Source organism: Oncorhynchus clarkii, chromosome 4 (genome assembly GCF_045791955.1).
Source record: "Oncorhynchus clarkii lewisi isolate Uvic-CL-2024 chromosome 4, UVic_Ocla_1.0, whole genome shotgun sequence".
Lineage (NCBI taxonomy): Eukaryota > Metazoa > Chordata > Actinopteri > Salmoniformes > Salmonidae > Oncorhynchus > Oncorhynchus clarkii.
The window spans coordinates 7,034,608-7,057,018 of NC_092150.1; the positions used below are offsets into that span (position 1 = coordinate 7,034,608).

General features: G+C 42.3%; 1 protein-coding gene and 2 non-coding genes across 3 annotated transcripts in view; all 3 read left to right on the forward strand.

Annotated features, from left to right (window-relative positions):
• Positions 1 to 10,896, forward strand: part of LOC139406352 (cingulin-like protein 1) — a 37,040-nt gene extending 26,144 nt beyond the window's left edge. Inside the window, exons 15-20 of the mRNA XM_071148865.1 lie at positions 6,332 to 6,421; positions 7,733 to 7,816; positions 8,143 to 8,267; positions 8,737 to 8,845; positions 9,707 to 9,870; positions 10,523 to 10,896. Of these exons, the coding sequence (XP_071004966.1) occupies positions 6,332 to 6,421; positions 7,733 to 7,816; positions 8,143 to 8,267; positions 8,737 to 8,845; positions 9,707 to 9,870; positions 10,523 to 10,592 (642 nt within the window). The 3' untranslated portion in view covers positions 10,593 to 10,896. The remainder of the gene's footprint in view (positions 1 to 6,331; positions 6,422 to 7,732; positions 7,817 to 8,142; positions 8,268 to 8,736; positions 8,846 to 9,706; positions 9,871 to 10,522) is intronic.
• A 7,035-nt stretch (positions 10,897 to 17,931) lies between these two features.
• LOC139408213 (U1 spliceosomal RNA) lies at positions 17,932 to 18,095 on the forward strand. The gene has a single exon (XR_011634263.1). It is a non-coding gene; the product is annotated as a U1 spliceosomal RNA (small nuclear RNA).
• A 3,851-nt stretch (positions 18,096 to 21,946) lies between these two features.
• Positions 21,947 to 22,110, forward strand: LOC139408090 (U1 spliceosomal RNA). Its single transcript, XR_011634150.1, has one exon. It is a non-coding gene; the product is annotated as a U1 spliceosomal RNA (small nuclear RNA).
• The last annotated feature ends 301 nt before the right edge of the window (positions 22,111 to 22,411 follow it).

The window sequence follows — 22,411 nt, forward strand, 5'->3', positions numbered from 1 at the left end:
TGTAGGACATATACCCCCTGTACTGTAGGACATAGACCCCCTGTACTATAGGACATAGACCCCCTGTACTGTAGGACATAGACCCCCTGTACTGTAGGACATAGACCCCTGTACTGTTGGACATAGACCCCCTGTACTGTTGGACATATACCCCCTGTACTGTAGGACATAGACCCCCTGTACTGTTGGACATAGACCCCTGTACTGTTGGACATAGACCCCCTGTACTGTAGGACATAGACCCCTGTACTGTAGGACACACTATTGGACATAGAACCCCTGTACTGTTGGACATAGGCCCCCTGTACTGTAGGACATAGACCCCATGTACTGTAGGACATAGACCCCTGTACTGTAGGACACACTATTGGACATAGACCCCCTGTACTGTTGGACATAGGCCCCCTGTACTGTTGGACGTAGGCCCCCTGTACTGTAGGACATAGACCCCCTGTACTGTAGGACATAGACCCCTGTACTGTAGGACACACTATTGGACATAGGCCCCCTGTACTGTTGGACACAGGCCCCTGTACTGTAGACATAGACCCCCTGTACTGTTGGACATAGACGCCTGTACTGTAGCACATAGACCCCTGTACTCTAGGACATAGACCCCTGTACTGTTGGACATAGACCCCTGTACTGTTGGACATAGACCCCCTGTACTGTTGGACATAGACCCCTGTACTGTAGGACACACTGTTGGACATAGACCCCTGTACTGTAGGACATAGACCCCTGTACTGTTGGACATAGACCCCTGTACTGTAGGACACACTATTGGACATAGACCCCTGTACTGTAGGACACACTATTGGACATAGACCCCTGTACTGCAGGACATAGACCCCTGTACTGTAGGACATAGACCCCCTGTACTGTTGGACATAGACCCCCTGTACTGTTGGACATAGACCCCCTGTACTGTAGGACATAGACCCCTGTACTGTTGGACATAGACCCCTGTACTGTAGGACATAGACCCCTGTACTGTTGGGGCATAGACCCCTGTACTGTAGGACATAGACCCCTGTACTGTAGGACACACTATTGGACATAGACCCCTGTACTGTTGGACATAGACCCCTGTACTGTAGGACACACTATTGGACATAGACCCCTGTACTGTAGGACACACTATTGGACATAGACCCCTGTACTGCAGAACATAGACCCCTGTACTGTAGGACATAGACCCCCTGTACTGTTGGACATAGACCCCCTGTACTGTAGCACATAGACCCCTGTACTGTAGGACATAGACCCCTGTACTGTTGGACATAGACCCCTGTACTGTTGGACATAGACCCCCTGTACTGTTGGACATAGACCCCTGTACTGTAGGACACACTGTTGGACATAGACCCCTGTACTGTAGGACATAGACCCCTGTACTGTTGGACATAGACCCCTGTACTGTAGGACACACTATTGGACATAGACCCCTGTACTGTAGGACACACTATTGGACATAGACCCCTGTACTGTAGGACATAGACCCCTGTACTGTTGGGGCATAGACCCCTGTACTGCAGGACATAGACCCCTGTACTGTAGGACATAGACCCCCTGTACTGTTGGACATAGACCCCCTGTACTGTTGGACATAGACCCCCTGTACTGTAGGACATAGACCCCCTGTACTGTTGGACATAGACCCCCTGTACTGTTGGACATAGACCCCCTGTACTGTTGGACATAGACCCCTGTACTGTAGGGACATAGACCCCTGTACTGTAGGACATAGACCCCTGTACTGTAGGACACACTATTGGACATAGACCCCTGTACTGCGGGACATCGACCCCTGTACTGTAGGACATAGACTGCCTGTACTGTAGGACATATACCCCCTGTACTGTTGGACAAAGACCCCTGTACTGTTGGACATAGACCCCTGTACTGTAGGACATAGACCCCTGTACTGTTGGACATAGACCCCCTGTACTGTAGGACACACTATTGGACATAGACCCCTGTACTGCAGGACATAGACCCCCGTACTGTAGGACATAGACCCCCTGTACTGTAGGACATAGACCCCTGTACTGTAGGACATAGACCCCCTGTACTGTAGGACATAGACCCCCTGTACTGTAGGACATAGACCCCTGTACTGTTGGGACATAGACCCCTGTACTGTTGGACATAGACCCCCTGTACTGTAGGACATAGACCCCTGTACTGTTGGACATAGACCCCTGTACTGTTGGACATAGACCCCTGTACTGTTGGACATAGACCCCTGTACTGTAGGACATAGACCCCCTGTATTGTTGGACATAGACCCCTGTACTGTAGGACATAGACCCCCTGTACTGTAGGACATAGACCCCCTGTACTGTAGGACTTAGACCCCCTGTACTGTAGGACATAGACCCCCTGTACTGCAGGACATAGACCCCTGTACTGTAGGACATAGACCCCCTGTACTGCAGGACATAGACCCCCTGTACTGTAGGACATAGACCCCTGTACTGTAGGACATAGACCCCTGTACTGCAGGACATAGACCCCCTGCACTATTGGACATAGACCCCTGTTCATTTCTTTCTCTCTTCCCTTCAGATTTTGTTAGGAGCGTCCCAGTGTGTTTTTGTATGATATGTCTCCTTTGTGTTGTTTACCTGCCTCCTCTATTTATACCTGTAGACTGACATGGAGTGGAAAAGCACAGCGCTGGCTAATCCTCGCTGACAAATGTAATTGTTGTTAACTGATGGCAAAACATTGACTTCACTGTTGACTCACCATTGTTTGATACTGAAAGGTCGAAGGTCCTGTTTTCACTTGTAAACAGAACAGTCCGAGTTGATGGACCAGTCTGTACAAATATAACTAATGTCTTAATAGTTATAAAGCTATGGGGTCCTGCTTTATAATGCCGTGCAGCTTCATAAAGCCTCCATAAAGCCTTCATAAAGCCTCCATAAAACCTTCATAAAGCCTCCATAAAACCTTCATAAAGCCTCCATAAAACCTTCATGAAGCCTCCATAAAGCCTTCATAAAGCCTCCATAAAACCTTCATAAAGCCTCCATAAAACCTTCATAAAGCCTTCATAGAGCCTTCATAGAGCCTTCATAGAGCCTTCATAGAGCCTTCATAAAGCCTTCATAGAGCCTTCATAAAGCCTTCATAAACACTACATAAAGCCTTCATAAACACTACATAAATGTGTTACAAATCATCTATAACTATATGCCATGCTTTATAAAGGGTTCATAAATGTGGCTTAATGGTGTGACATAACCCACTATGTCACATACGGCATAAACCTGTGCTTTCGTTAAGGGTGGCATAAGCACCGCTTAATTAAAGGCTTAATAAATCATAAATTGAGGCTTCACAAAGCATTTATAACCCTGTCATGCATCTTGGTAGAGCGTTGCAGCGCCAGGATATTGGGTTCGATTCCCGGGACCACCCATACGTTAAAATGTGTTCACGCATGACTGGAAGTCTCTTTTGGATAAAAGCGTCTGCTAAATTCTATATATTATATTTCACTAAAACATTTCTAGGATGGCACCAACCTCTTTCCCTCCTGGCTGCTTAGTCAATATTTGACCTGACCTCAACTTCCCCCACAATGCTTTGCTACAGGATGACGTACACTCTAAAGTACAGTCAAGCACAGCAAAACACTTTGGTAGGGCCTTTTATAATCGATTTATATTTTTTGCCAACGTTTTCCCCAAATTCAGTTTTGGATTTCCTACATTTTTTCGGAGTTTACCCTATTTTTTTTCACTCTTTTTAAAAAAACTTTATTTTTATTTTTATAGAAAACAACAAAATTAGATTTTCTGTGCCCACAACAATGCTTAAACCACATTGAGGATGACTTATGAGGACTGAGAGAAAAAATATAAGAAACTTAGATTTTTGAGTGTAGTTGCCCTTTAATTCAGTGGTGTTTGGTTAGCGGATTTTCTGTCACACAGTAAGACACACGATGTGATTCGGCCGCCAATAGAATGTGTGGTTTAAAAGTCCAGCAACACTCCGTATTACTCACAGCCCCCTGAAATGAACCACACGTACATCCTACAGACCCTACTGAGTGTTACCTACGATACTTTTACTTCTGAACCCAGAATATTTCTTGCTCTATAAGCCAATATGTATTCTGTATACGGTGATTTGCATTGGGGCCATTTATTTGACCTTGGTACATGTTTTAAAACCACAAGTTTAATTCAAAAGTCACTTAAATATGAATCATTGTTCATGTTTAGACAATTATTTTTCATATATCACGAATGGTTATTGACATTTTTCTATTATCACTTAGGGTACTCGCTCTTTATTATGTATGCGTAGTCACTTTACCCCTACCTACATGTACACATGACCTCCAGGAGGAGGAGAGCTGGAGGGAGGGTACAGGAGGTAAGCTGGATCCCTAACCCTATCTAATGAATGGCAAGTTTGATGCGTTGGTCCACCAGACCATTTGGGCCGGAAGTGTCTGAGAACGAGATTAGGTGTAATGTGACTAACGTGACATCACTTTAGAGCGTATGACATCACTTTAGAGAGTGTGACATCACTTTAGAGCGTATGACATCACTTTAGAGCGTATGACATCACTTTAGAGCGTATGACATCACTTTAGAGCGTATGACATCACTTTAGAGCGTATGACATCACTTTAGAGCGTATGACATTTACTTTAGAGAGTGTGACATTTACTTTAGAGCGTATGACATCACTTTAGAGAGTGTGACATTTACTTTAGGGCGTATGACATCACTTTAGAGCGTATGACATCACTTTAGAGCGTATGACATCACTTTAGAGCGTATGACATTCACTTTAGAGAGTATGACATCACTTTAGAGCGTATGACATCACTTTAGAGCGTATGACATTTACTTTAGAGCGTATGACATTTACTTTAGAGCGTATGACATCACTTTAGAGCGTATGACATCACTTTAGAGCGTATGACATTTACTTTAGAGCGTATGACATCACTTTAGAGCATATGACATCACTTTAGAGCGTATGACATCACTTTAGAGCGTATGACATCACTTTAGAGAGTGTGACATCACTTTAGAGCGTATGACATCACTTTAGAGCGTGTGACATCACTTTAGAGCGTATGACATCACTTTAGAGCGTATGACATTTACTTTAGAGAGTGTGACATTTACTTTAGAGCGTATGACATCACTTTAGAGAGTGTGACATTTACTTTAGGGCGTATGACATCACTTTAGAGCGTATGACATCACTTTAGAGCGTATGACATCACTTTAGAGCGTATGACATTCACTTTAGAGAGTATGACATCACTTTAGAGCGTATGACATTTACTTTAGAGCGTATGACATTTACTTTAGAGCGTATGACATCACTTTAGAGCATATGACATCACTTTAGAGCGTATGACATTTACTTTAGAGCGTATGACATCACTTTAGAGCATATGACATCACTTTAGAGCGTATGACATCACTTTAGAGAGTGTGACATCACTTTAGAGCGTATGACATCACTTTAGAGCGTGTGACATCACTTTAGAGCGTATGACATCACTTTAGAGCGTATGACATTTACTTTAGAGCGTATGACATCACTTTAGAGCGTATGACATCACTTTAGAGCGTATAACATTTACTTTAGAGAGTGTGACATTTACTTTAGAGCGTATGACATCACTTTAGAGAGTGTGACATTTACTTTAGGGCGTATGACATCACTTTAGAGCGTATGACATCACTTTAGAGCGTATGACATCACTTTAGAGCGTATGCCATCACTTTAGAGCGTATGCCATCACTTTAGAGCGTATGCCATCACTTTAGAGTGTATGCCATCACTTTAGAGCGTATGACATCACTTTAGAGCGTATGACATCACTTTAGAGCGTATGACATCACTTTAGAGCGTATGACATCACTTTAGAGCGTATGACATCACTTTAGAGCGTATGCCATCACTTTAGAGCGTATGACATTTACTTTAGAGCGTATGCCATCCTTCAGCACAACATGCCACCCTTTATAAAGCACACGTTTATAGCATATTCGACATAGTGGGTTATAAACTTATGTCACATTTGACATGGGTGATTATGTCACACAGTTACGCCACATTTATGAACCCTTTATAAAGCATGAAGTACGGTTATAGATGCTTTGTAACACATTTATCTAGTGCTTATGAAGCCTTTTATAAGCTGGAAGTCATTTAAAATGCGGGACCGAGATGTTCCTAAATACATAAAGGCACCTACACAAGGACATAACACATTCATAACCCTTAAATAACACATCCATAAGCACTACATAAGTATTACACGTCTCTTTCGCAGGGTGAGGTGAGCCATCTGGAGCGTGATCTGAGTGAGGAGAGGAACAGTGCAGATCTCCTGATGGACAGATTGGACCAATGGAAACAACAGGCCAGTACACACACAACACACACACACAGGGCCCTCCTCCACCAATGGCAGACAGCCAAGCATACAATGTAGACTGGGTCATACAATCATGCTAGATGACTCAGACTTTACATTAACACATTTAGGTCTGAATGCTCACATTTCCTGCTCTGCCTTTTAGTTGCTTGCTAAGGAAGTTCTGTTTTTTTTTTCTTTTTTTTCTTTAGTTTTGTTCTCAGGTTTACCGAGTTTGTGTACAGTATGTTTGTGAAATTCTGACACAGCTGTGTGTGTGTGTGTGTGCGCTGGTGAAGTAGGCCATGGGAGCAGATCGGTTCAGACTAATTGACACAACTCTGTTTTGGTTTCCCCGAAAAGACAAGAAGAGACTATTCTGAGCAGTGATGTCACCTATCATTCATTCTCCCTTTCCTGGCGAGGTGGAGAGGGCGGTCTCTCACTGGCAGTAGAGGAGACAGTCTTCGGGTTCTGTCTCACTGGCAGTAGAGGAGACCGTCTTTGGGTCCTGTCTGACTGGCAGTAGAGGAGACAGTCGTTGGGTCCTGTCTCACTGGCAGTAGAGGAGACAGTCTTTGGGTCCTGTCTGACTGGCAGTAGAGGAGACAGTCGTTGGGTCCTGTCTCACTGGCAGTAGAGGAGACAGTCGTTGGGTCCTGTCTCACTGGCAGTAGAGGAGACAGTCTTTGGGTCCTGTCTGACTGGCAGTAGAGGAGACAGTCGTTGGGTCCTGTCTCACTGGCAGTAGAGGAGACAGTCGTTGGGTCCTGTCTCACTGGCAGTAGAGGAGACAGTCTTTGGGTCCTGTCTCACTGGCAGTAGAGGGAGGAGACAGTCTTTGGGTCCTGTCTGACTGGCAGTAGAGGGCGGAGACAGTCTTTGGGTCCTGTCTGACTTGCAGTAGAGGGCGGAGACAGTCTTTGGGTCCTGTCTGACTTGCAGTAGAGGGAGGAGACAGTCTTTGGGTCCTGTCTGACTGGCAGTAGAGGATACAGTCTTTGGGTCCTGTCTGTCTGGCAGTAGAGGGAGGAGACAGTCTTTGGGTCCTGTCTGACTTGCAGTAGAGGGAGGAGACAGTCTTTGGGTCCTGTTTGACTTGCAGTAGAGGATACAGTGTTTGGATCCTGGAGATGAAAGTAAATGCATTATTCCCTTTGGTTTTGTTGAATGAACCATTACTGACAGCGTCACTGTTTTGATAACTGTCCATCAATGGACTGGGAATGTCCCTTTCTCATGTGAAAGGTGTATTCATTAGTGTGTGTGTGTGTGTGTGTGTAGTGAATGTATGTTCATGGTTTTCTCTGCTGACAGATGGAGCTGATAAGAGTTGAGCTGCTGCAGGAGAGTGCAGTCAAACAGGACCTGGAGTGTGACAAGATCACTCTGGAGAGACAGGTACTGGACTTTCTCAATTTCTCCTCCTCACCCATCTCTCTTCACATGTAGTCCTCTCCATTGGTGGTTAAACCTGCTTGTATATGGTACCCCCTGAATCATTGGTGGTTAAACCTGCTTGTATATGGTACCCCCTGAATCATTGGTGGTTAAACCTGCTAGTATATGGTACCCCCTGAATCATTGGTGGTTAAACCTGCTAGTATATGGTACCCCCTGAATCATTGGTGGTTAAACCTGCTGTATATGGTACCCCCTGAATCATTTCCCATGCCATGCTTCCTGTCTCTTTTATATGTGCTCACCCTTTTGTTGTTCTCCTCCAGAATAAGGATCTGAAGAGCAGGGTGTCTCATCTAGAAGGCTCCCAGAGGTCCAACCAGGATGTTGTGGTCTCCAGGCTGGAGGGAAGGGTCCAGGAGCTGGAGGGGAGGCTGGAGGGAGAGGAAAGGTGAGATGGAGGGGAGGTTGGTGGGAAGAGGTGGAAAGGTGAGCTGGGCGGGAGAGGTGGAAAGGTGAGCTGGACGGGAGAGGTGGAGAGGTGAGCTGGAGGGGTGAGGTGAGCTGGAGGGGAGGCTGGAGGGAGAGGAGAGCTGAGAGGTGAGGTGGAAGGGAGGGGTGAGGGAGAGGAGAGGTGAGCTGGAAGGGAGGGGGAGGGTAGAGGGAAGGCTGGAGGGAGGTGAGAGGTGAGGGGGTAGAGGGGAGGCTGGAGGGAGAGGAGAGCTGAGGGGAGTTTATAATTCTGTGGTTTAAATACATCACCATCACTACAGCAATGACAAGGCATCTACAGGGTTGAATGTTTAAATGGTGTTGAGGGCTATGGTCATCCTGAGTGTCTGACAGGGTTGAATGTTTAAAGGGTGTTGAGCGCTATGGTCATCCTGAGTGTCTGACAGGGTTTCATATGTTCTTCTCAGAGACAACATCAACCTGCAACAAGCCAACAGGAAACTAGAGAGAAAAGTGAAGGAGATGACGATACAGGTGGACGATGAGCACATATCTATGCAGAACCAGAATGATCAGGTAACATGGAAAACTCAGTCAAAACAACTACTTTAGCATTTCATTTCAACTGTAGGTCATAAGTGTTGCAATACAGTCAAAACACCTGACCGTACAAATGTCTCTGAATGTCAAGAGGCACATTCAGATAAAGTGTTACAGGGTAGACACAGGTCAAAGTCATTCACATTCATTGTGGACTTTGCATTGGCCAATTCATAGAGATCCTACCTATGTACAGCTCTTATAGCTGATCCAGAATCTGAAGTACTAGACAAGAACTAGTGAAGCCGACGTAAGTAACGTTCTGTTAGCTGTTGGAACGATGGGTAATAACGTAACGTTCTGTTAGCTGTTGGAACGATGGGTAATAACGTAACGTTCTGTTAGCTGTTGGAACGATGGGTAATAACGTAACGTTCTGTTAGCTGTTGGAACGATGGGTAATAATGCTTTGTGGGTGTTGTTCAGAGCATCCCTGGTTTGAGCCCAGGTTGGGGCAAGGAGAGGGATGGTAGTGTAGTCTAACTTCCTCTTCGTCAAGGGGCTAAAGACATAAGTTTTAATACAGCCATGACAGACACAACAATGGACATATAAATTTACAACAACACATCATCAATAAATTATAACAACGAACTGTAACCAGGGATGGAATTTTAAGGATTTTGTGCACTGGGCAGCCTGGCTAGTAGACTATGATTTCTACTAGTCTGGATGATAATTCAGGTTCAGAATTTGGGCCATCCGTTGTTCTGAAAGACATCATTTTACTGGGCTAGTTTTGTACTTTTTCACTAGTCTGGTCTAAAAAAAAGTAGTACTAGCCTCGGGCCAGCTTTATTTCCATCCCTGACTGTTACTCCCTCTCTCCTCTCCTAGTTGAACCAGAGGCTGAAGAGTGTGAAGAGACAGATGGATGGGGCTGAGGAGGAGATAGAGCGACTGGAAAACTCTAAGAGGAAGTTACAGAGAGATCTGGATGAACGGATAGAGACCAATGACCAGGTCCTCAGCCAGCTCAACACCCTGCGCTCAGAGATGAGGTGAGTTGAACGCAACATTGTGTGGGTATCTATCTTTCCAGCCTGTTCTCATAGACTAGATGTAAGATAGTAAACGTAAATCCGACACACTCAAATTGTGTTATGGTTACATAAGACAGAAGGTTACTTAATGCAAAACCGAAAGGGGGGTGATTTGGTCGGGTTGGATGTGTGGGCGTATCACGCGAACATCTAGCAACACAAAGGTTGTAATCAGGGACAACTTTAGCATTATAGCTAATTAGCAACGTTTCTACTACTTTTTAGCTACTTTGCAACTACTTAGCATGTTAGCTAAACTCCTAAACTTAACCCTGACCTTAACCCCTAGCCTAGCTAACGTTAGCATTAGCACTAGCTACCTAGCTAATGTTAGCCACAAGAAATTTGAATTCGTAACATAATCCATTTCATATATGTTCCAGATTTTACAAATCTGGAACATATATGAAATGGATTATGAACATCCACCAATGAATACATACCATACAAAACCTAACATACGATACTAAATGGAGTGTCTCGTAAATTACGAACAGAATAATACGAAATACTCGAGACCAGGTTGTTCTTTCATTTGACTTTAGTTTTTGTACCCTGCACTGTTGTCGTTTTTTTTTACAAGGCTTCTCCTGCTCTTTTCCTTGTTCAGGCGTAAGCAACAGAAATCAGCACCGCTCCTTATGATCCTTAAGGGTGTGGATGATGTCAACACTGACTGACTGACTTCTGGTACTCCTTGGTGACATGTTGTAATGCACTGACTACAGCGTGGTGGGGAAAAATACAAGCGGTCAAGTCCGATATTTCCTGATATTTCTCACAAAGGGTTGGTAAAGCACTGTGAGGACTTGGGAATGAAAAGTACGACAGAAGTTTCTCATTAACGATATTTCACCTGTACAACTCAACTGTGGGCTCACCTGGTGATTTCATAACCTTTTGCTCTAGACTGACCTCTAGTGGGTATTCTATAACTACAGAGTTCCATGGAGTTCCATAAGAAAGATCACTAATAAAAAAAGCTTTTTTATTTATTTTTTTTTTTTTTTTGCTTTTCACCAGAGGCACAACATTCACAACCCCCACCAGGGGCGCAACCCCCACATTCTGAAATTGCATTTTTGTCTCCCCCCCCCCCCCACACACTTTTATCATTGTAATGTGAGACAAAACGAGGCAACTGTGTGCTTTAGGACCATGCAGACGCATCCAAGCGGTCAGGCAGGCTGTTTGGAGTGTTTATATGACTGAGAAAAACAAATATATATATATATATATATATATTTAAAAAATGATGCCTCCCCCCACTTCTAAAACCAAAGTTGCACCCTTGCTTTTCACTATCATAAAACAGTCAATAAACATTATTGTGTGCTCCATAATTTTGTATTTGCATAAAGCATTTAACCTATGAATAAATTAGTTATTTATTACTAAGTTGTGAGAAATTAAGATTTGAAGGAAGGCTTCCTATCTGCAAAGTTCAAAGGTACATCTCAGAATATCTTATACAGTGTGGGACCCTCCCCCATTTCACACTTTATGCATGCAATCCACCCCCATTGTTAGGAACCTCTCCTCATCTTTACTCTACCTGTAGCCATGCCAACGGAATCAGGGGTAGGAGTAAACTACTTGTAACTCACAACTTGCTGATGTCGTTCATCTACACAATGGTATTATTTCTGTGGAATATTGTCTAAACCTGCCGTTTTGATAATAAACTGCGACTAATAAACTCGAGCATGTGTAACTGTTTTGCTTCCGTCCCTTTCCTCGCCCCCCCCTACCTGGCCTCGAACCAGGAACCCTCTGCACACATCTCTCAACAGTCACTCTCGAAGCATCGTTACCTATCGCTCCACAAAAGCCACGGCCCTTGCAGAGCAAGGGGAACAACTACTTCAAGGTCTCAGAGCGAGTGACGTCACCGATCGAAACGCTATTAGCGCGCACTACCGCTAACGAGCTAGCCATTTCACATCGGTTACACATGCAGTGGATTTCGAAGTTTGCAAAGAGAAAGCTAAAGATGGAGTGCACTGGTTAATTCTACCACAAGATCATGAACCAAGTAAGTTACAAAACTTCAAATATGGTATTTTATGTACATTAAAAAGTTTATTGTAGAGACTGAGTATACCGAATGGCAAGAGTAGACCTAGCCCGGGAAATGCAATGTTTGGGTAAGTTTCTCTCGAGGATACACATTTATATGGGAGTAGTCTACCCAACCCCCCAGCCTACCCAAAGGCCGGCAGATGGTGATGAGTCGTTTTATATTATTTATACCATCCAAAGGGAATGTATGCAGCTAACAAATATATATTTATTTATTTAACCTTTTTCAAATCAAATGCTATTGGTCACATACACGTGATTACCGGATGTTATTGCGAGTGTAGCGAAATGCTCGTGTTTCTAGCTCCGACAGTGCCGTAAAAACAAACAAATTACACAACATATAACACAAATCTAAGTAGGAATGAATTAAGACTATATACATATGTACGAACGATGTCAGAGCCAAACGGACTAAGATACAGTAGAATAGTATAGAAATATACATATGAGTTGTGTAGTGCAAGATATGTAAGCCTTATTAAGTGGATGAGATACCGTAGAACAGTAAAGAAACTTAACTAGGCGATTGCATCCCAAATGGCACCCTATTCCCTATGTAGTGCACTACATTGGACCAGGACCCATAGAGAATAGGGTGCCATTTGGGACACAAGCACATGTGTAACCCTGGTAACAAGTACATTTTAATGTTTTTATTTTTTATAATTTAACCTTTTATTTAACTAGGCAAGTCAGTTAAGAACAAATTCTTATTTACAGTGACGGCCTACACCGGCCAAACCCGGACGTCGCTGGGCCAATTGTGCTCTGCCCTATGGGACTCCCAATCACAACCGGTTGTGACACCAAAAGGTGTGTTCCAAAGAGGAAACACTACTCAACTGACAACCGGAAGTCAGCTTGCAGGTGCACGGCCCGCCACAAGGAGTCACTACAGCACGATGAGCCAAGTACCAAAGAGAGGACGCAAACCAAGTGTTTACGGAAGCGGCTCAATGTGTTTTCTGGGGAAAACGTTATTTTCATGCCACTTCGATACCGAAGCAACTTTTTTTGTAGCAGGTTAGGAGACTGAGGTTAAGATTAGGAAAAGGGTTAGGGTTAGCGAAAATGCTCTTCTAAATTGTTACGAAAATTGCTTTTTCATCAAAGTGACGTGAAAAGAGTGTGTACCCCACAGCACAGCTGATAAAGGCGAGAAGATTTCTCTTTATTTACAAAGGTAAATTGCTTCAAAGATTTATTATTTAATTCATATGGCGTTTTACAACCTTAGAGAATTATTTGAATGGTAAACCCCAAACTTTTTTTGACTGAAAATGTAGGTGTGCACTCCACTTACTGCTAGCTATCTAGCTACCTGTTAGTGTAGCCAGAGTGTGCTATCACAGACATTAAACTCTGTGTTGGTATAGATGGGTTGGCCGATTTTAACGTCACAAACATGACGCATCGATGTGTCCCGGAAGGTGTGCGTTGTTTGGATTCTGAACGGTCAGATAGCTAACAACAATGACAATAAGCTACCATGTGGGGACTTGTAGGTGGCTGGTGTCAGCTTGTTGTAACTTGTTATTTATTCCGTGTCTTGTTTTTGAGGTGTTTTGACTGATTTCATGTCTTTGCTAATTTGGCAAAAAACATTTGCTAGATAGCTAACCAACAACTGTAAATATGTATTTGAGAGACAACAAGTTCTCATTGTGCAAATGTATTTATGTTTTCAACATTTTTTGGAGACCAAATATAGTTTACGTGTTGTCAAAGCCAAAACCCATCTGTTTTGCCCCATAGTTGCGCACGTGTCGGTTTTGTGGCTAAACAACCAACCCGTCTATACTACGAAGCAAGCTAGATCTACTCAGGTTTTTATAAAGCTAGCCAGCTTCATTCAGTTAGCTTTAAATTCCAGATCAGGCTTCATCCGTACTACCAAGGCGGATATTGCTTGTCCGCCTGCAGCTAACTTTATCAGGCGTGTGACTGCTCATGCATGTTGCACGTGGCTAGTCGAACACCGAACTCTTCATTGAGACAATGCTGAAACGTCAATACATGGGCGAGTCAGTGGCACAATTTAATTTGTGCCAAAATGAAAAAAAGTTATCTTGCAAATTCAGCAGGCTATGGTGTGAAATGGGCTTGTTGAAGTGCCTTTTTTAGAATTACTTATCGTTAATAATCTTTGATGTGCTTATCACACAGCCCCTTTTATTTCTCAACTCAATTAGGAAGGTGTTCATAATGTTTGGTATACTCCGTGTATATACAGGCAGTTTGTAGGACTGGTAGCAGATAAAGACCGACTCTGATGCAGTTCTTGAGGAGAGACGACCACACAGGATTTGTGTATATCTCGCCAGCCAAGGACGACCAGGCCTAGATGGCTGCAGGTCAAGTTGTTCAGTCCCTGTGTTGTTTTGTGGACAACAGAGGGAGGAAGTACCATTTCATAGAGCCTCTGCTGCAGATTAAAATGTGTGAGATTAACACAAAACCTGAGTTTATAAAATGTTTAAAAATACTTTGAATTCAGTTTGAGTTACTGTTTGTTTATTCTGTTACTCAGTTTAGAAATTAGAAATAAAACAGTCACAAATGATCTTGAATGAAATGACTAAAATATTGTAAATTGTGCAGTGTCATTTGTTGTCTGTTTTCTGGGACCCTGTCACCTCTAGTGTTGTTATGAAATTGCAAATATTCATATAATTGTTGAGGTATGCAGCACTCTAATTCGCAATGAAAATACTTTTTCAAATAAAGAATGCATTTTTTTAGCACTTTTGTGCATTCATGTTTGGTAGCATATACAAGAACTATTCACGGTACTAGTGATTTCGTTTTTCTTTGAGGTACACTGCATTTTCAGATGACAACAAAAGTATTATTATGAAGTTTGGTAAATAAATCTTTAATATATAAACAGTCATTTTGCACAGTGTCTCTTCCGTAACGGAGGATGTCACATCCACAACGGTAAATTTTCCTCTCTGAAGTATATATCACATTTTTTATATGTTCATCATTGTGGTTTTAGTGTGTAGACAAGTCTTACTTTCAAAGTGGCTATTCATATTTTACCATTTGAGATTCACAGACTTTTGCTGATGTGTACGTTCTCCCAAAAATTTCTGTCCATTTACGTCACACGTTTTGTTGTTCTGTTACTTCAAAGTGACACTGTTTAGAACATTGTAATTTTGTGTTGACACTTCCCGACAGGTTTTTACAAATATACACATTAAAATGTTCATTTATGCCTGATGAGCCAATTCTCTGAGACATTTTGTGGAGAAATGTCACATCCATAAGGCTGGAACTAAAGGGGCCTAGCCGGGAACCATGAAAAACAGCCACAGACCAATTATTCATCCACCAAACTTTACAGTTGGTATTATTCATTGGGGCGTAGCGTTCTCCTAGCATCAGTCAAAACCAGATTAGTCCATCAGAATGATAGATGGTGAAGCGTGATTTTTCCCTCCAGAGACCGTGTTTCCACTGCTCCAGAGTCCAATGGCAGCGAGCTTTACACCACTTCAGCAGACACTTGGCATTGCGCATGGTGATCTTAGGCTTGTGTGCGGCTGCTCGGCCATGGAAACCCATTTCATGAAGCTCTTGACGAACAGTTATTGTGCTGACTTTGCTTCCAGAGGCAGTTTGGAACTCGTAGTGAGTGTTGCAACCGATGTGAGACAATTTGTGTGCACTATGCGCTTCAGCACTCAACGTTCCCTTTCTGTGAGTTTGTGTGGCCTACCACTTTGCGGTTGAGCCGTTGTTGCTCCTAGATGTTTCCACTTCACCATAACAACAGTTACAGTATATATCGTTTACTTTGCTAACTCCTCAAACCAGGTAACTAGTATACCCCTCATATTAATTCTGAAGGATTCATTGCTGCTCGACTTGACTTTTTTATTGCTATTAAAAGCATTCATTAGTACTTTGTTTGCTCAAGCATTCATTAGTACTTTGTTTGCTCAAGCATTCATTAGTACTTTGTTTGCTCAAGCATTCATTAGTACTTTGTTTGCTCAAGCATTCATTAGTACTTTGTTTGCTCAAGCATTCATTAGTACTTTGTTTGCTCAAGCATTCATTAGTACTTTGTTTGCTCAAGCATTCATTAGTACTTTGTTTGCTCAAGCATTCATTAGTACTTTGTTTGCTCAAGCATTCATTAGTACTTTGTTTGCTCAAGCATTCATTAGTACTTTGTTTGCTCAGATGGTTTGTGTAATAATCTCCTACGACCGATAAACACTTCTGGATCATGAATCAGAAGCTACACAAATATCTCTCTCAGCCTCCTCAGATATGGAATACTGCATTCCCTCCTTTGTTCCATGACCAGCTAGCGTACCTGTTGCTCCTGGCCAAGATGACTGAAGGCAACACCGACTGAAAAGACGGGCTACACGGCCTCCTCTTCCTAGTATCCTGATGGCTAGCTGAAAAGACGGGCTACACGGCCTCCTCTTCATAGTATCCTGATGGCTAGGCTGAGAAGAAGGGATACATGGCCTCCTCTTCCTGGTATCCTGATGGCCAGCTGAAAAGACGGGCTACAAGGCCTCCTCTTCCTAGTATCCTGATGGCTAGCTGAAAAGACGGGCTACACGGCCTCCTCTTCCTAGTATCCTGATGGTTAGCTGAAAAGACGGGCTACACGGCCTCCTCTTCCTAGTATCCTGATGGCTAGGCTGAAAAGACGGGCTACAAGGCCTCCTCTTCCTAGTATCCTGATGGCTAGCTGAAAAGACGGGCTACACGGCCTCCTCTTCCTAGTATCCTGATGGCTAGCTGAAAAGACGGGCTACACGGCCTCCTCTTCCTAGTATCCTGATGGCTAGGCTGAAAAGACGGGCTACAAGGCCTCCTCTTCCTAGTATCCTGATGGCTAATGTCCAATCGACAGAAATGGTCCAATTCACGCACTTAACAAGAGAACATCCCTGGTCATCCCTACTGCCTCTGATCTGGGGGACTCACTAAACACAGATGCTTTGTTTCTGAATAATGTCTGAGTGTTTGAGTGTGCCCCAGGCAATCCGTAAATTAAGTTTAGCTTAATATAAGGAATTTGAAATGATTATTTTGATAGTTGAGTACATTTTTGCAATTACATTTACTTTTGATACTTGAGTATATTTAAATCCTGACTTTTACTTGAGTCATTTCCTATTAAGGTGTCTTTACTTTTAATCAAGTATGACAATTAGGTACTTTTCCCACCACTTGTAAAACGTTAGGAGTATCTTCATCCATTGTCCAACTGTTGCATTTATCAGAATTGTTTTTAAACCTTTTAATTAACAATTTCGATGACTCTTGCTAGATACTCATTCGTTTTTTCCCAGCAGGCTGTACACTTCTCTTGTATTATCAGGGAGCAACTGACTTTTATTTATAACAGTAACATTCTTTCAGTTTATTAATTTGTTAATTAAGAGGTGGTGTGGTTGTAATACAATACTAATATAATATATAATAATGTTATTCTAACTGTATCAGCGCTCCCTGTTTCAATGTGCCTGCATGGGTGGCCACTAGTGGTCTATAGTAGAATTGCAGTCTGGCTTTTCTCTGGAAGACAAAAAGAACCACGAGACGAGAAAGGCTAAATAAAATCACAAATTCCATTCACTTGGCTTTATGTGTGTTTCAGAGCAGTTTCGGACATTTCTAATAATTTGTTATGGTTTCAGCTATCAGACACGTTTAATACAAATGTTTTTGTTATGCTAATTTCTACAGAATTGCATCGTGGGAAAATGTCGAAACACTTTTACGAGTAAAATAACAGTTCAAATGTGTTTTCACCTTTCCATCTACTAGCAGACAAAATAACACTGAACGTTCATTTAAATTATTTGCTTTTTTTCTCAATAGCCGTGGTGCTAAAACCATTAGGCTAAAACCTTTGCACGGGAATCACTATCCCACATTACTCATGTACAACTCATACTTACCTGGCAAGGGAGACACCGTGATCAAGAAGGCGGTTCACCCAGGGCGAGGCTCAGCCATTGCACTCCGGCTGTGCTGACCCCTGCGAATTTCTCAAATGTGGAAATCTCGATTGCATAATTTCTGGTAGTGGGGGACTGCGTTCGCGCTCTCCCCTGATTTCACTGTGAAAGTAAACCCTCCGGTGCGACTCATTCATTCATCCTTTTTTTTTTTTAAAGTGAACGAAGCATTTTAAGTAAACGAGGCATTGTAGATATCACGCTTATTTTTATCATTTATTTGGTGGTTATATTTGTAGTAGGTAGGTCTGCTGTTTACAGATCCTAAAATCAACAGAGTTTATCCATGTCCATCGCTTTGGTCGGTGCTGTATCCGATTCATGTGTTGTTTTCTAATGTTAGGAATATGTGGAAAATAGAACTGTTTGTCAATTGGCAATTTTAGCATAATTAATGAAAAAGGTATGCTGCTATATTTGGTTCAATTTACTTGCTTTTGAGACTCAGTAACTTTATATACTTTACCGTAATAAACTCATAAAGTTTAGCAGGGCCGCGACTGGTTAGTACTTGGATTGGAGACCGCGTGGGAATAATAGGCGCTGTAAACGTTTACTGATTTTGTCCAGTAGGAGGCGCTGTGTCCCCGTTGTAAACAGGCACACTTCTGCCAGATGGTCTACCGTCTCTGCTGCTGTGTGTTGTTTTGTCAAATAAACATTGTGAACTCCGAGAAAGACTTGAATCACAGAGGAACTTTAGGGAATGTCTTTGTTTTTCAACCAGACAGTTTTTCAGTTTTCTGTAGCTTTCGAACGGGTGCTTCTGGTAAGAGCAGGGGGAGGTGTATATGCTTCCTCATTTAACAACTAACTCCTGGTTTACCGAAGTTGAAAACATCTTGAGCTCTTGTTCACCCGACCTGGAGTTTCTGATGCTAAAAACCGACCGCACTATATACCAAGTTAATTCACGTGTGTTATTATCATAGCTGTGTACAAGCTTGTTTCTTGTTTTTATTTGTGTTTTTGCTCTACCTTATGTAATTTTTAGTATTACATTGTTATTGATTAATTATTGCATTGTTGGGTTTAGAGCTTGCAAGAAAGGCATTGTACTGTACTTGTGCACGGGACATTAACTTGAAACTCCATTTCTCTCTATCTCTCTATATCTATATCTCTCTATCTCTCTCTCTCGCTCTATCCCCCTCTCTCTCTCTATCCCTCTATTTTTGCATTGTTGGGTTTAGAGCTTGCAAGAAAGGCATTGTACTGTACTTGTGCACAGGACATTAACTTGAAACTCTCTCTCTCTCTCTATCTCTATCACGCTATCTCTCTCTCTCTCTCTCTCTCTCTCTCTCTCTACCCCCCCCCCCCCCCTCTCTATCCCTCTCTCTCTCTCTATCCCCCTCTCTCTCTCTCTCAATTAAATTAAATTCACTGGGCTTTATTGGCATGGGAAACGTGTTAACATTGCCAAAGCAAGTGAGGTAGATAATATACAAAAGTGAAATAAACAATAAAAATGTAAAGAAAACATTACACATACAGAAGTTTCAAAACAATAAAGACATTACAAATGTCATATTATATATATACAGTGTTGTAACAATGTACAAATGGTTAAAGTACACAAGGGAAAATAAATAAGCATAAATATGGGTTGTATTTACAATGGTGTTTGTTCACTGGTTGCTCTTTTCTTGTGGCAACAGGTCACAAATCTTGCTGCTGTGATGGCATACTGTGGTATTTCACCCAGTAGATATGGGAGTTTATCAAAATTGGATTTGTTTTCGAATTATTTGTGGATCTGTGTAATCTGAGGGAAATATGTCTCTCTAATATGGTCATACATTGGGCAGGAGGTTAGGAAGTGCAGCTCATTTTCCACCTCATTTTGTGGGTGTAACAGGGTTATATTGGTGATTCCACTTGCCACTTTATTGTTAAGCCAATGGGTTTTTGGTTTGAGTTTGTTTTGCCTTCACCTACTCAACATGGCATCTTATTGGCTGGTTTGCGTAGCTTGCTTACGAGGGGGGATGTTCCAGTTAGAATCGTCCCAGTGAACAAGCACCAAACCAGCGGTAAGTTGTTGGTTGCAAAGCAATGTACATCAAAAGTGATTTTTATACTCTCAAGTGATAATTTAAATGTACAATTTATATCAAATTGTTTGTAAATGTTATTCGATAAGATGCAGCGGCTTTTGGAGAATATTTGTTGTGCATTTTGTTGTAGAGAATTCCCGCCAGTATTAGCTAGCAACTTACTATGTCTGGTGGGGGGGTTCATATATTTTGTACAGTGCGTGAGTGCAGAGTTGGATGGTGAGACGTGCATTGCATGACGTGCAATTTTGTGTCGTTCTTATCAGGTACATTGTTAAATATATTATATTGTATATTGTAATTGTATTATTTTGGTAACTGTCCCAGTGAACAAGCACCAAACCAGCGTGCGTGAGTGCAGAGTTGGATGGTGAGACGTGCATTGCATGACGTGCAATTTTGTGTCGTTCTTATCAGAATAAAGCTACATGACTGGTGCTACATGTTGGAGTTCCGTGTCGATGACTGATTGTACACAACGCAAGACGAGTACTGTTACATGGGCAGTGAGCACAGCCTGTCTTCTCTTGAGAGCCATGTCTGTCTACGGCGGCCTTTCTCAATAGCAAGGCTATGCTCACTAAGTCTGTACATAGTCAAAGCGTTCCTTAAGTTTGGGTCAGTCACGGTGGTCAGGTATTCTGCCACGGTGCACTCTCTGTTTTGGGCCAAATAGCATTCTAGTTTGCTCTGTTTTTTTGTTAATTCTTTCCAATGTGTCAAGTAGTTAGTTATCTTTTTGTTTTCTCATGATTTAGTTGGGTCTAATTGTGCTGCTGTCCTGGGGCTCTGTAGGGTGTGTTTGTGTACAGAGCCCCATGAGCAGCTTGCTTAGGTTAGGGGACTCTTCTCCAGGTTCATCTCTCTGTAGGTAATGGCTTTGTTATGGAAGGTTTGGAAATCGCTTCCTTTTAGATGGTTGTAGAATTTAACGTCTCTTTTCTGGATTTTGATTATTAGTGGGCATCGGCCTAATTCTGCTCTGCATGCATTATTTGGTGTTCTACGTTGTACACAAGGGATATTTTTGCAGAATTCTGCATGCAGAATTAAATTCTCTCTCTCTCTCTCTCTCTCTCTCTCTCCCCTATCCTTGTTCTAGGAGTTGCTCTAGCAACGCACATGCCCAAAACAAAATCCACTTGACTTAAATCTCATTTGGATTGCTAGAAATTTACTCATGCTACTCTTTTATACTTTTGCTTGTGTCTGTCGTTTCTTAACGTTACGGACTGCAGCCATTTTTGAAAATGACCTGTCAAACACACCCCAGTAATGGCTGACATGGGTTCAATAGGATACATTGACTTTCAGATCAATCTATAAGTACGCTAAAGCTTAGTCAGGGATTTGACGCACTCGACATTTACACCACAAGAAAGAGTAGAAACTAACTGTATCAGCGCTCCCTGTTTCAATGTGCCTGCATGGGTGGCTGTGTGGGACTGGGGAGGGTGGCCACTAGTGGTCTATAGTTGAATTGCAGTCTGGTTTTTAACCACGAGACGAGAAAGGCTAAATAAAATCACAAATTCCATTCACTTGGCTTTATGTGTGTTTCAGAATATTTTTGGATGTACTCAGGGGCATTTATTTATTCATTATTCATTTATTCATTATAGTTTCAGCTATCAGACACGTTTAATATAAATGTTTTTGTTATGCTAATTTATGCAGAATTGCATCCTGGGAAAATGGAAAAACTCATATTTTACGAGTAAAATAACAGTTCAAACGTGTTTTCACCTCTCCATCTACTAGCAGACAAAATAACACTGAACGTTAATTTAAATTATTTGCTTTTTTCCTCAATAGCCGTGGTGCTATAACCATTAGGCTAAAACGTTTGCACGGGAATCACTATCCCACATTACTCATGTACAACTCATACTTACCTGGCAAGGGAGACACCGTGATCAAGAAGGCGGTTCACCCAGGGCGAGGCTCAGCCATTGCACTCCGGCTGTGCTGACCCCTGCGAATTTCTCAAATGTGGAAATCTCGATTGCATAATTTCTGGTAGTGGGGGACTGCGTTCGCGCTCTCCCCTGATTTCACTGTGAAAGTAATGTTGTCTCTACTATGGATTCAGTTGATTTGAAGTAAAGGGATCTTTGACATGTTCATGTGTAGGTTACTTGCAGGTTGTTTCTTTGTTAGTTGGGGATTCTGATTTGCGTGCTGAAATTGTCAGCCTCTTCGTGATCTTAGTTTTTTTTGTAGTAGCTCTGCTGTTTAGAGGACCAACAATCAACAGAGCTTGTCGATGTCCTTCTATTTGGTCGGTGCTGTGTCCGATTCATGTGCTGTTTTCTACTGTTAAATACAACTGATTTTGGCTTAATTAATGAA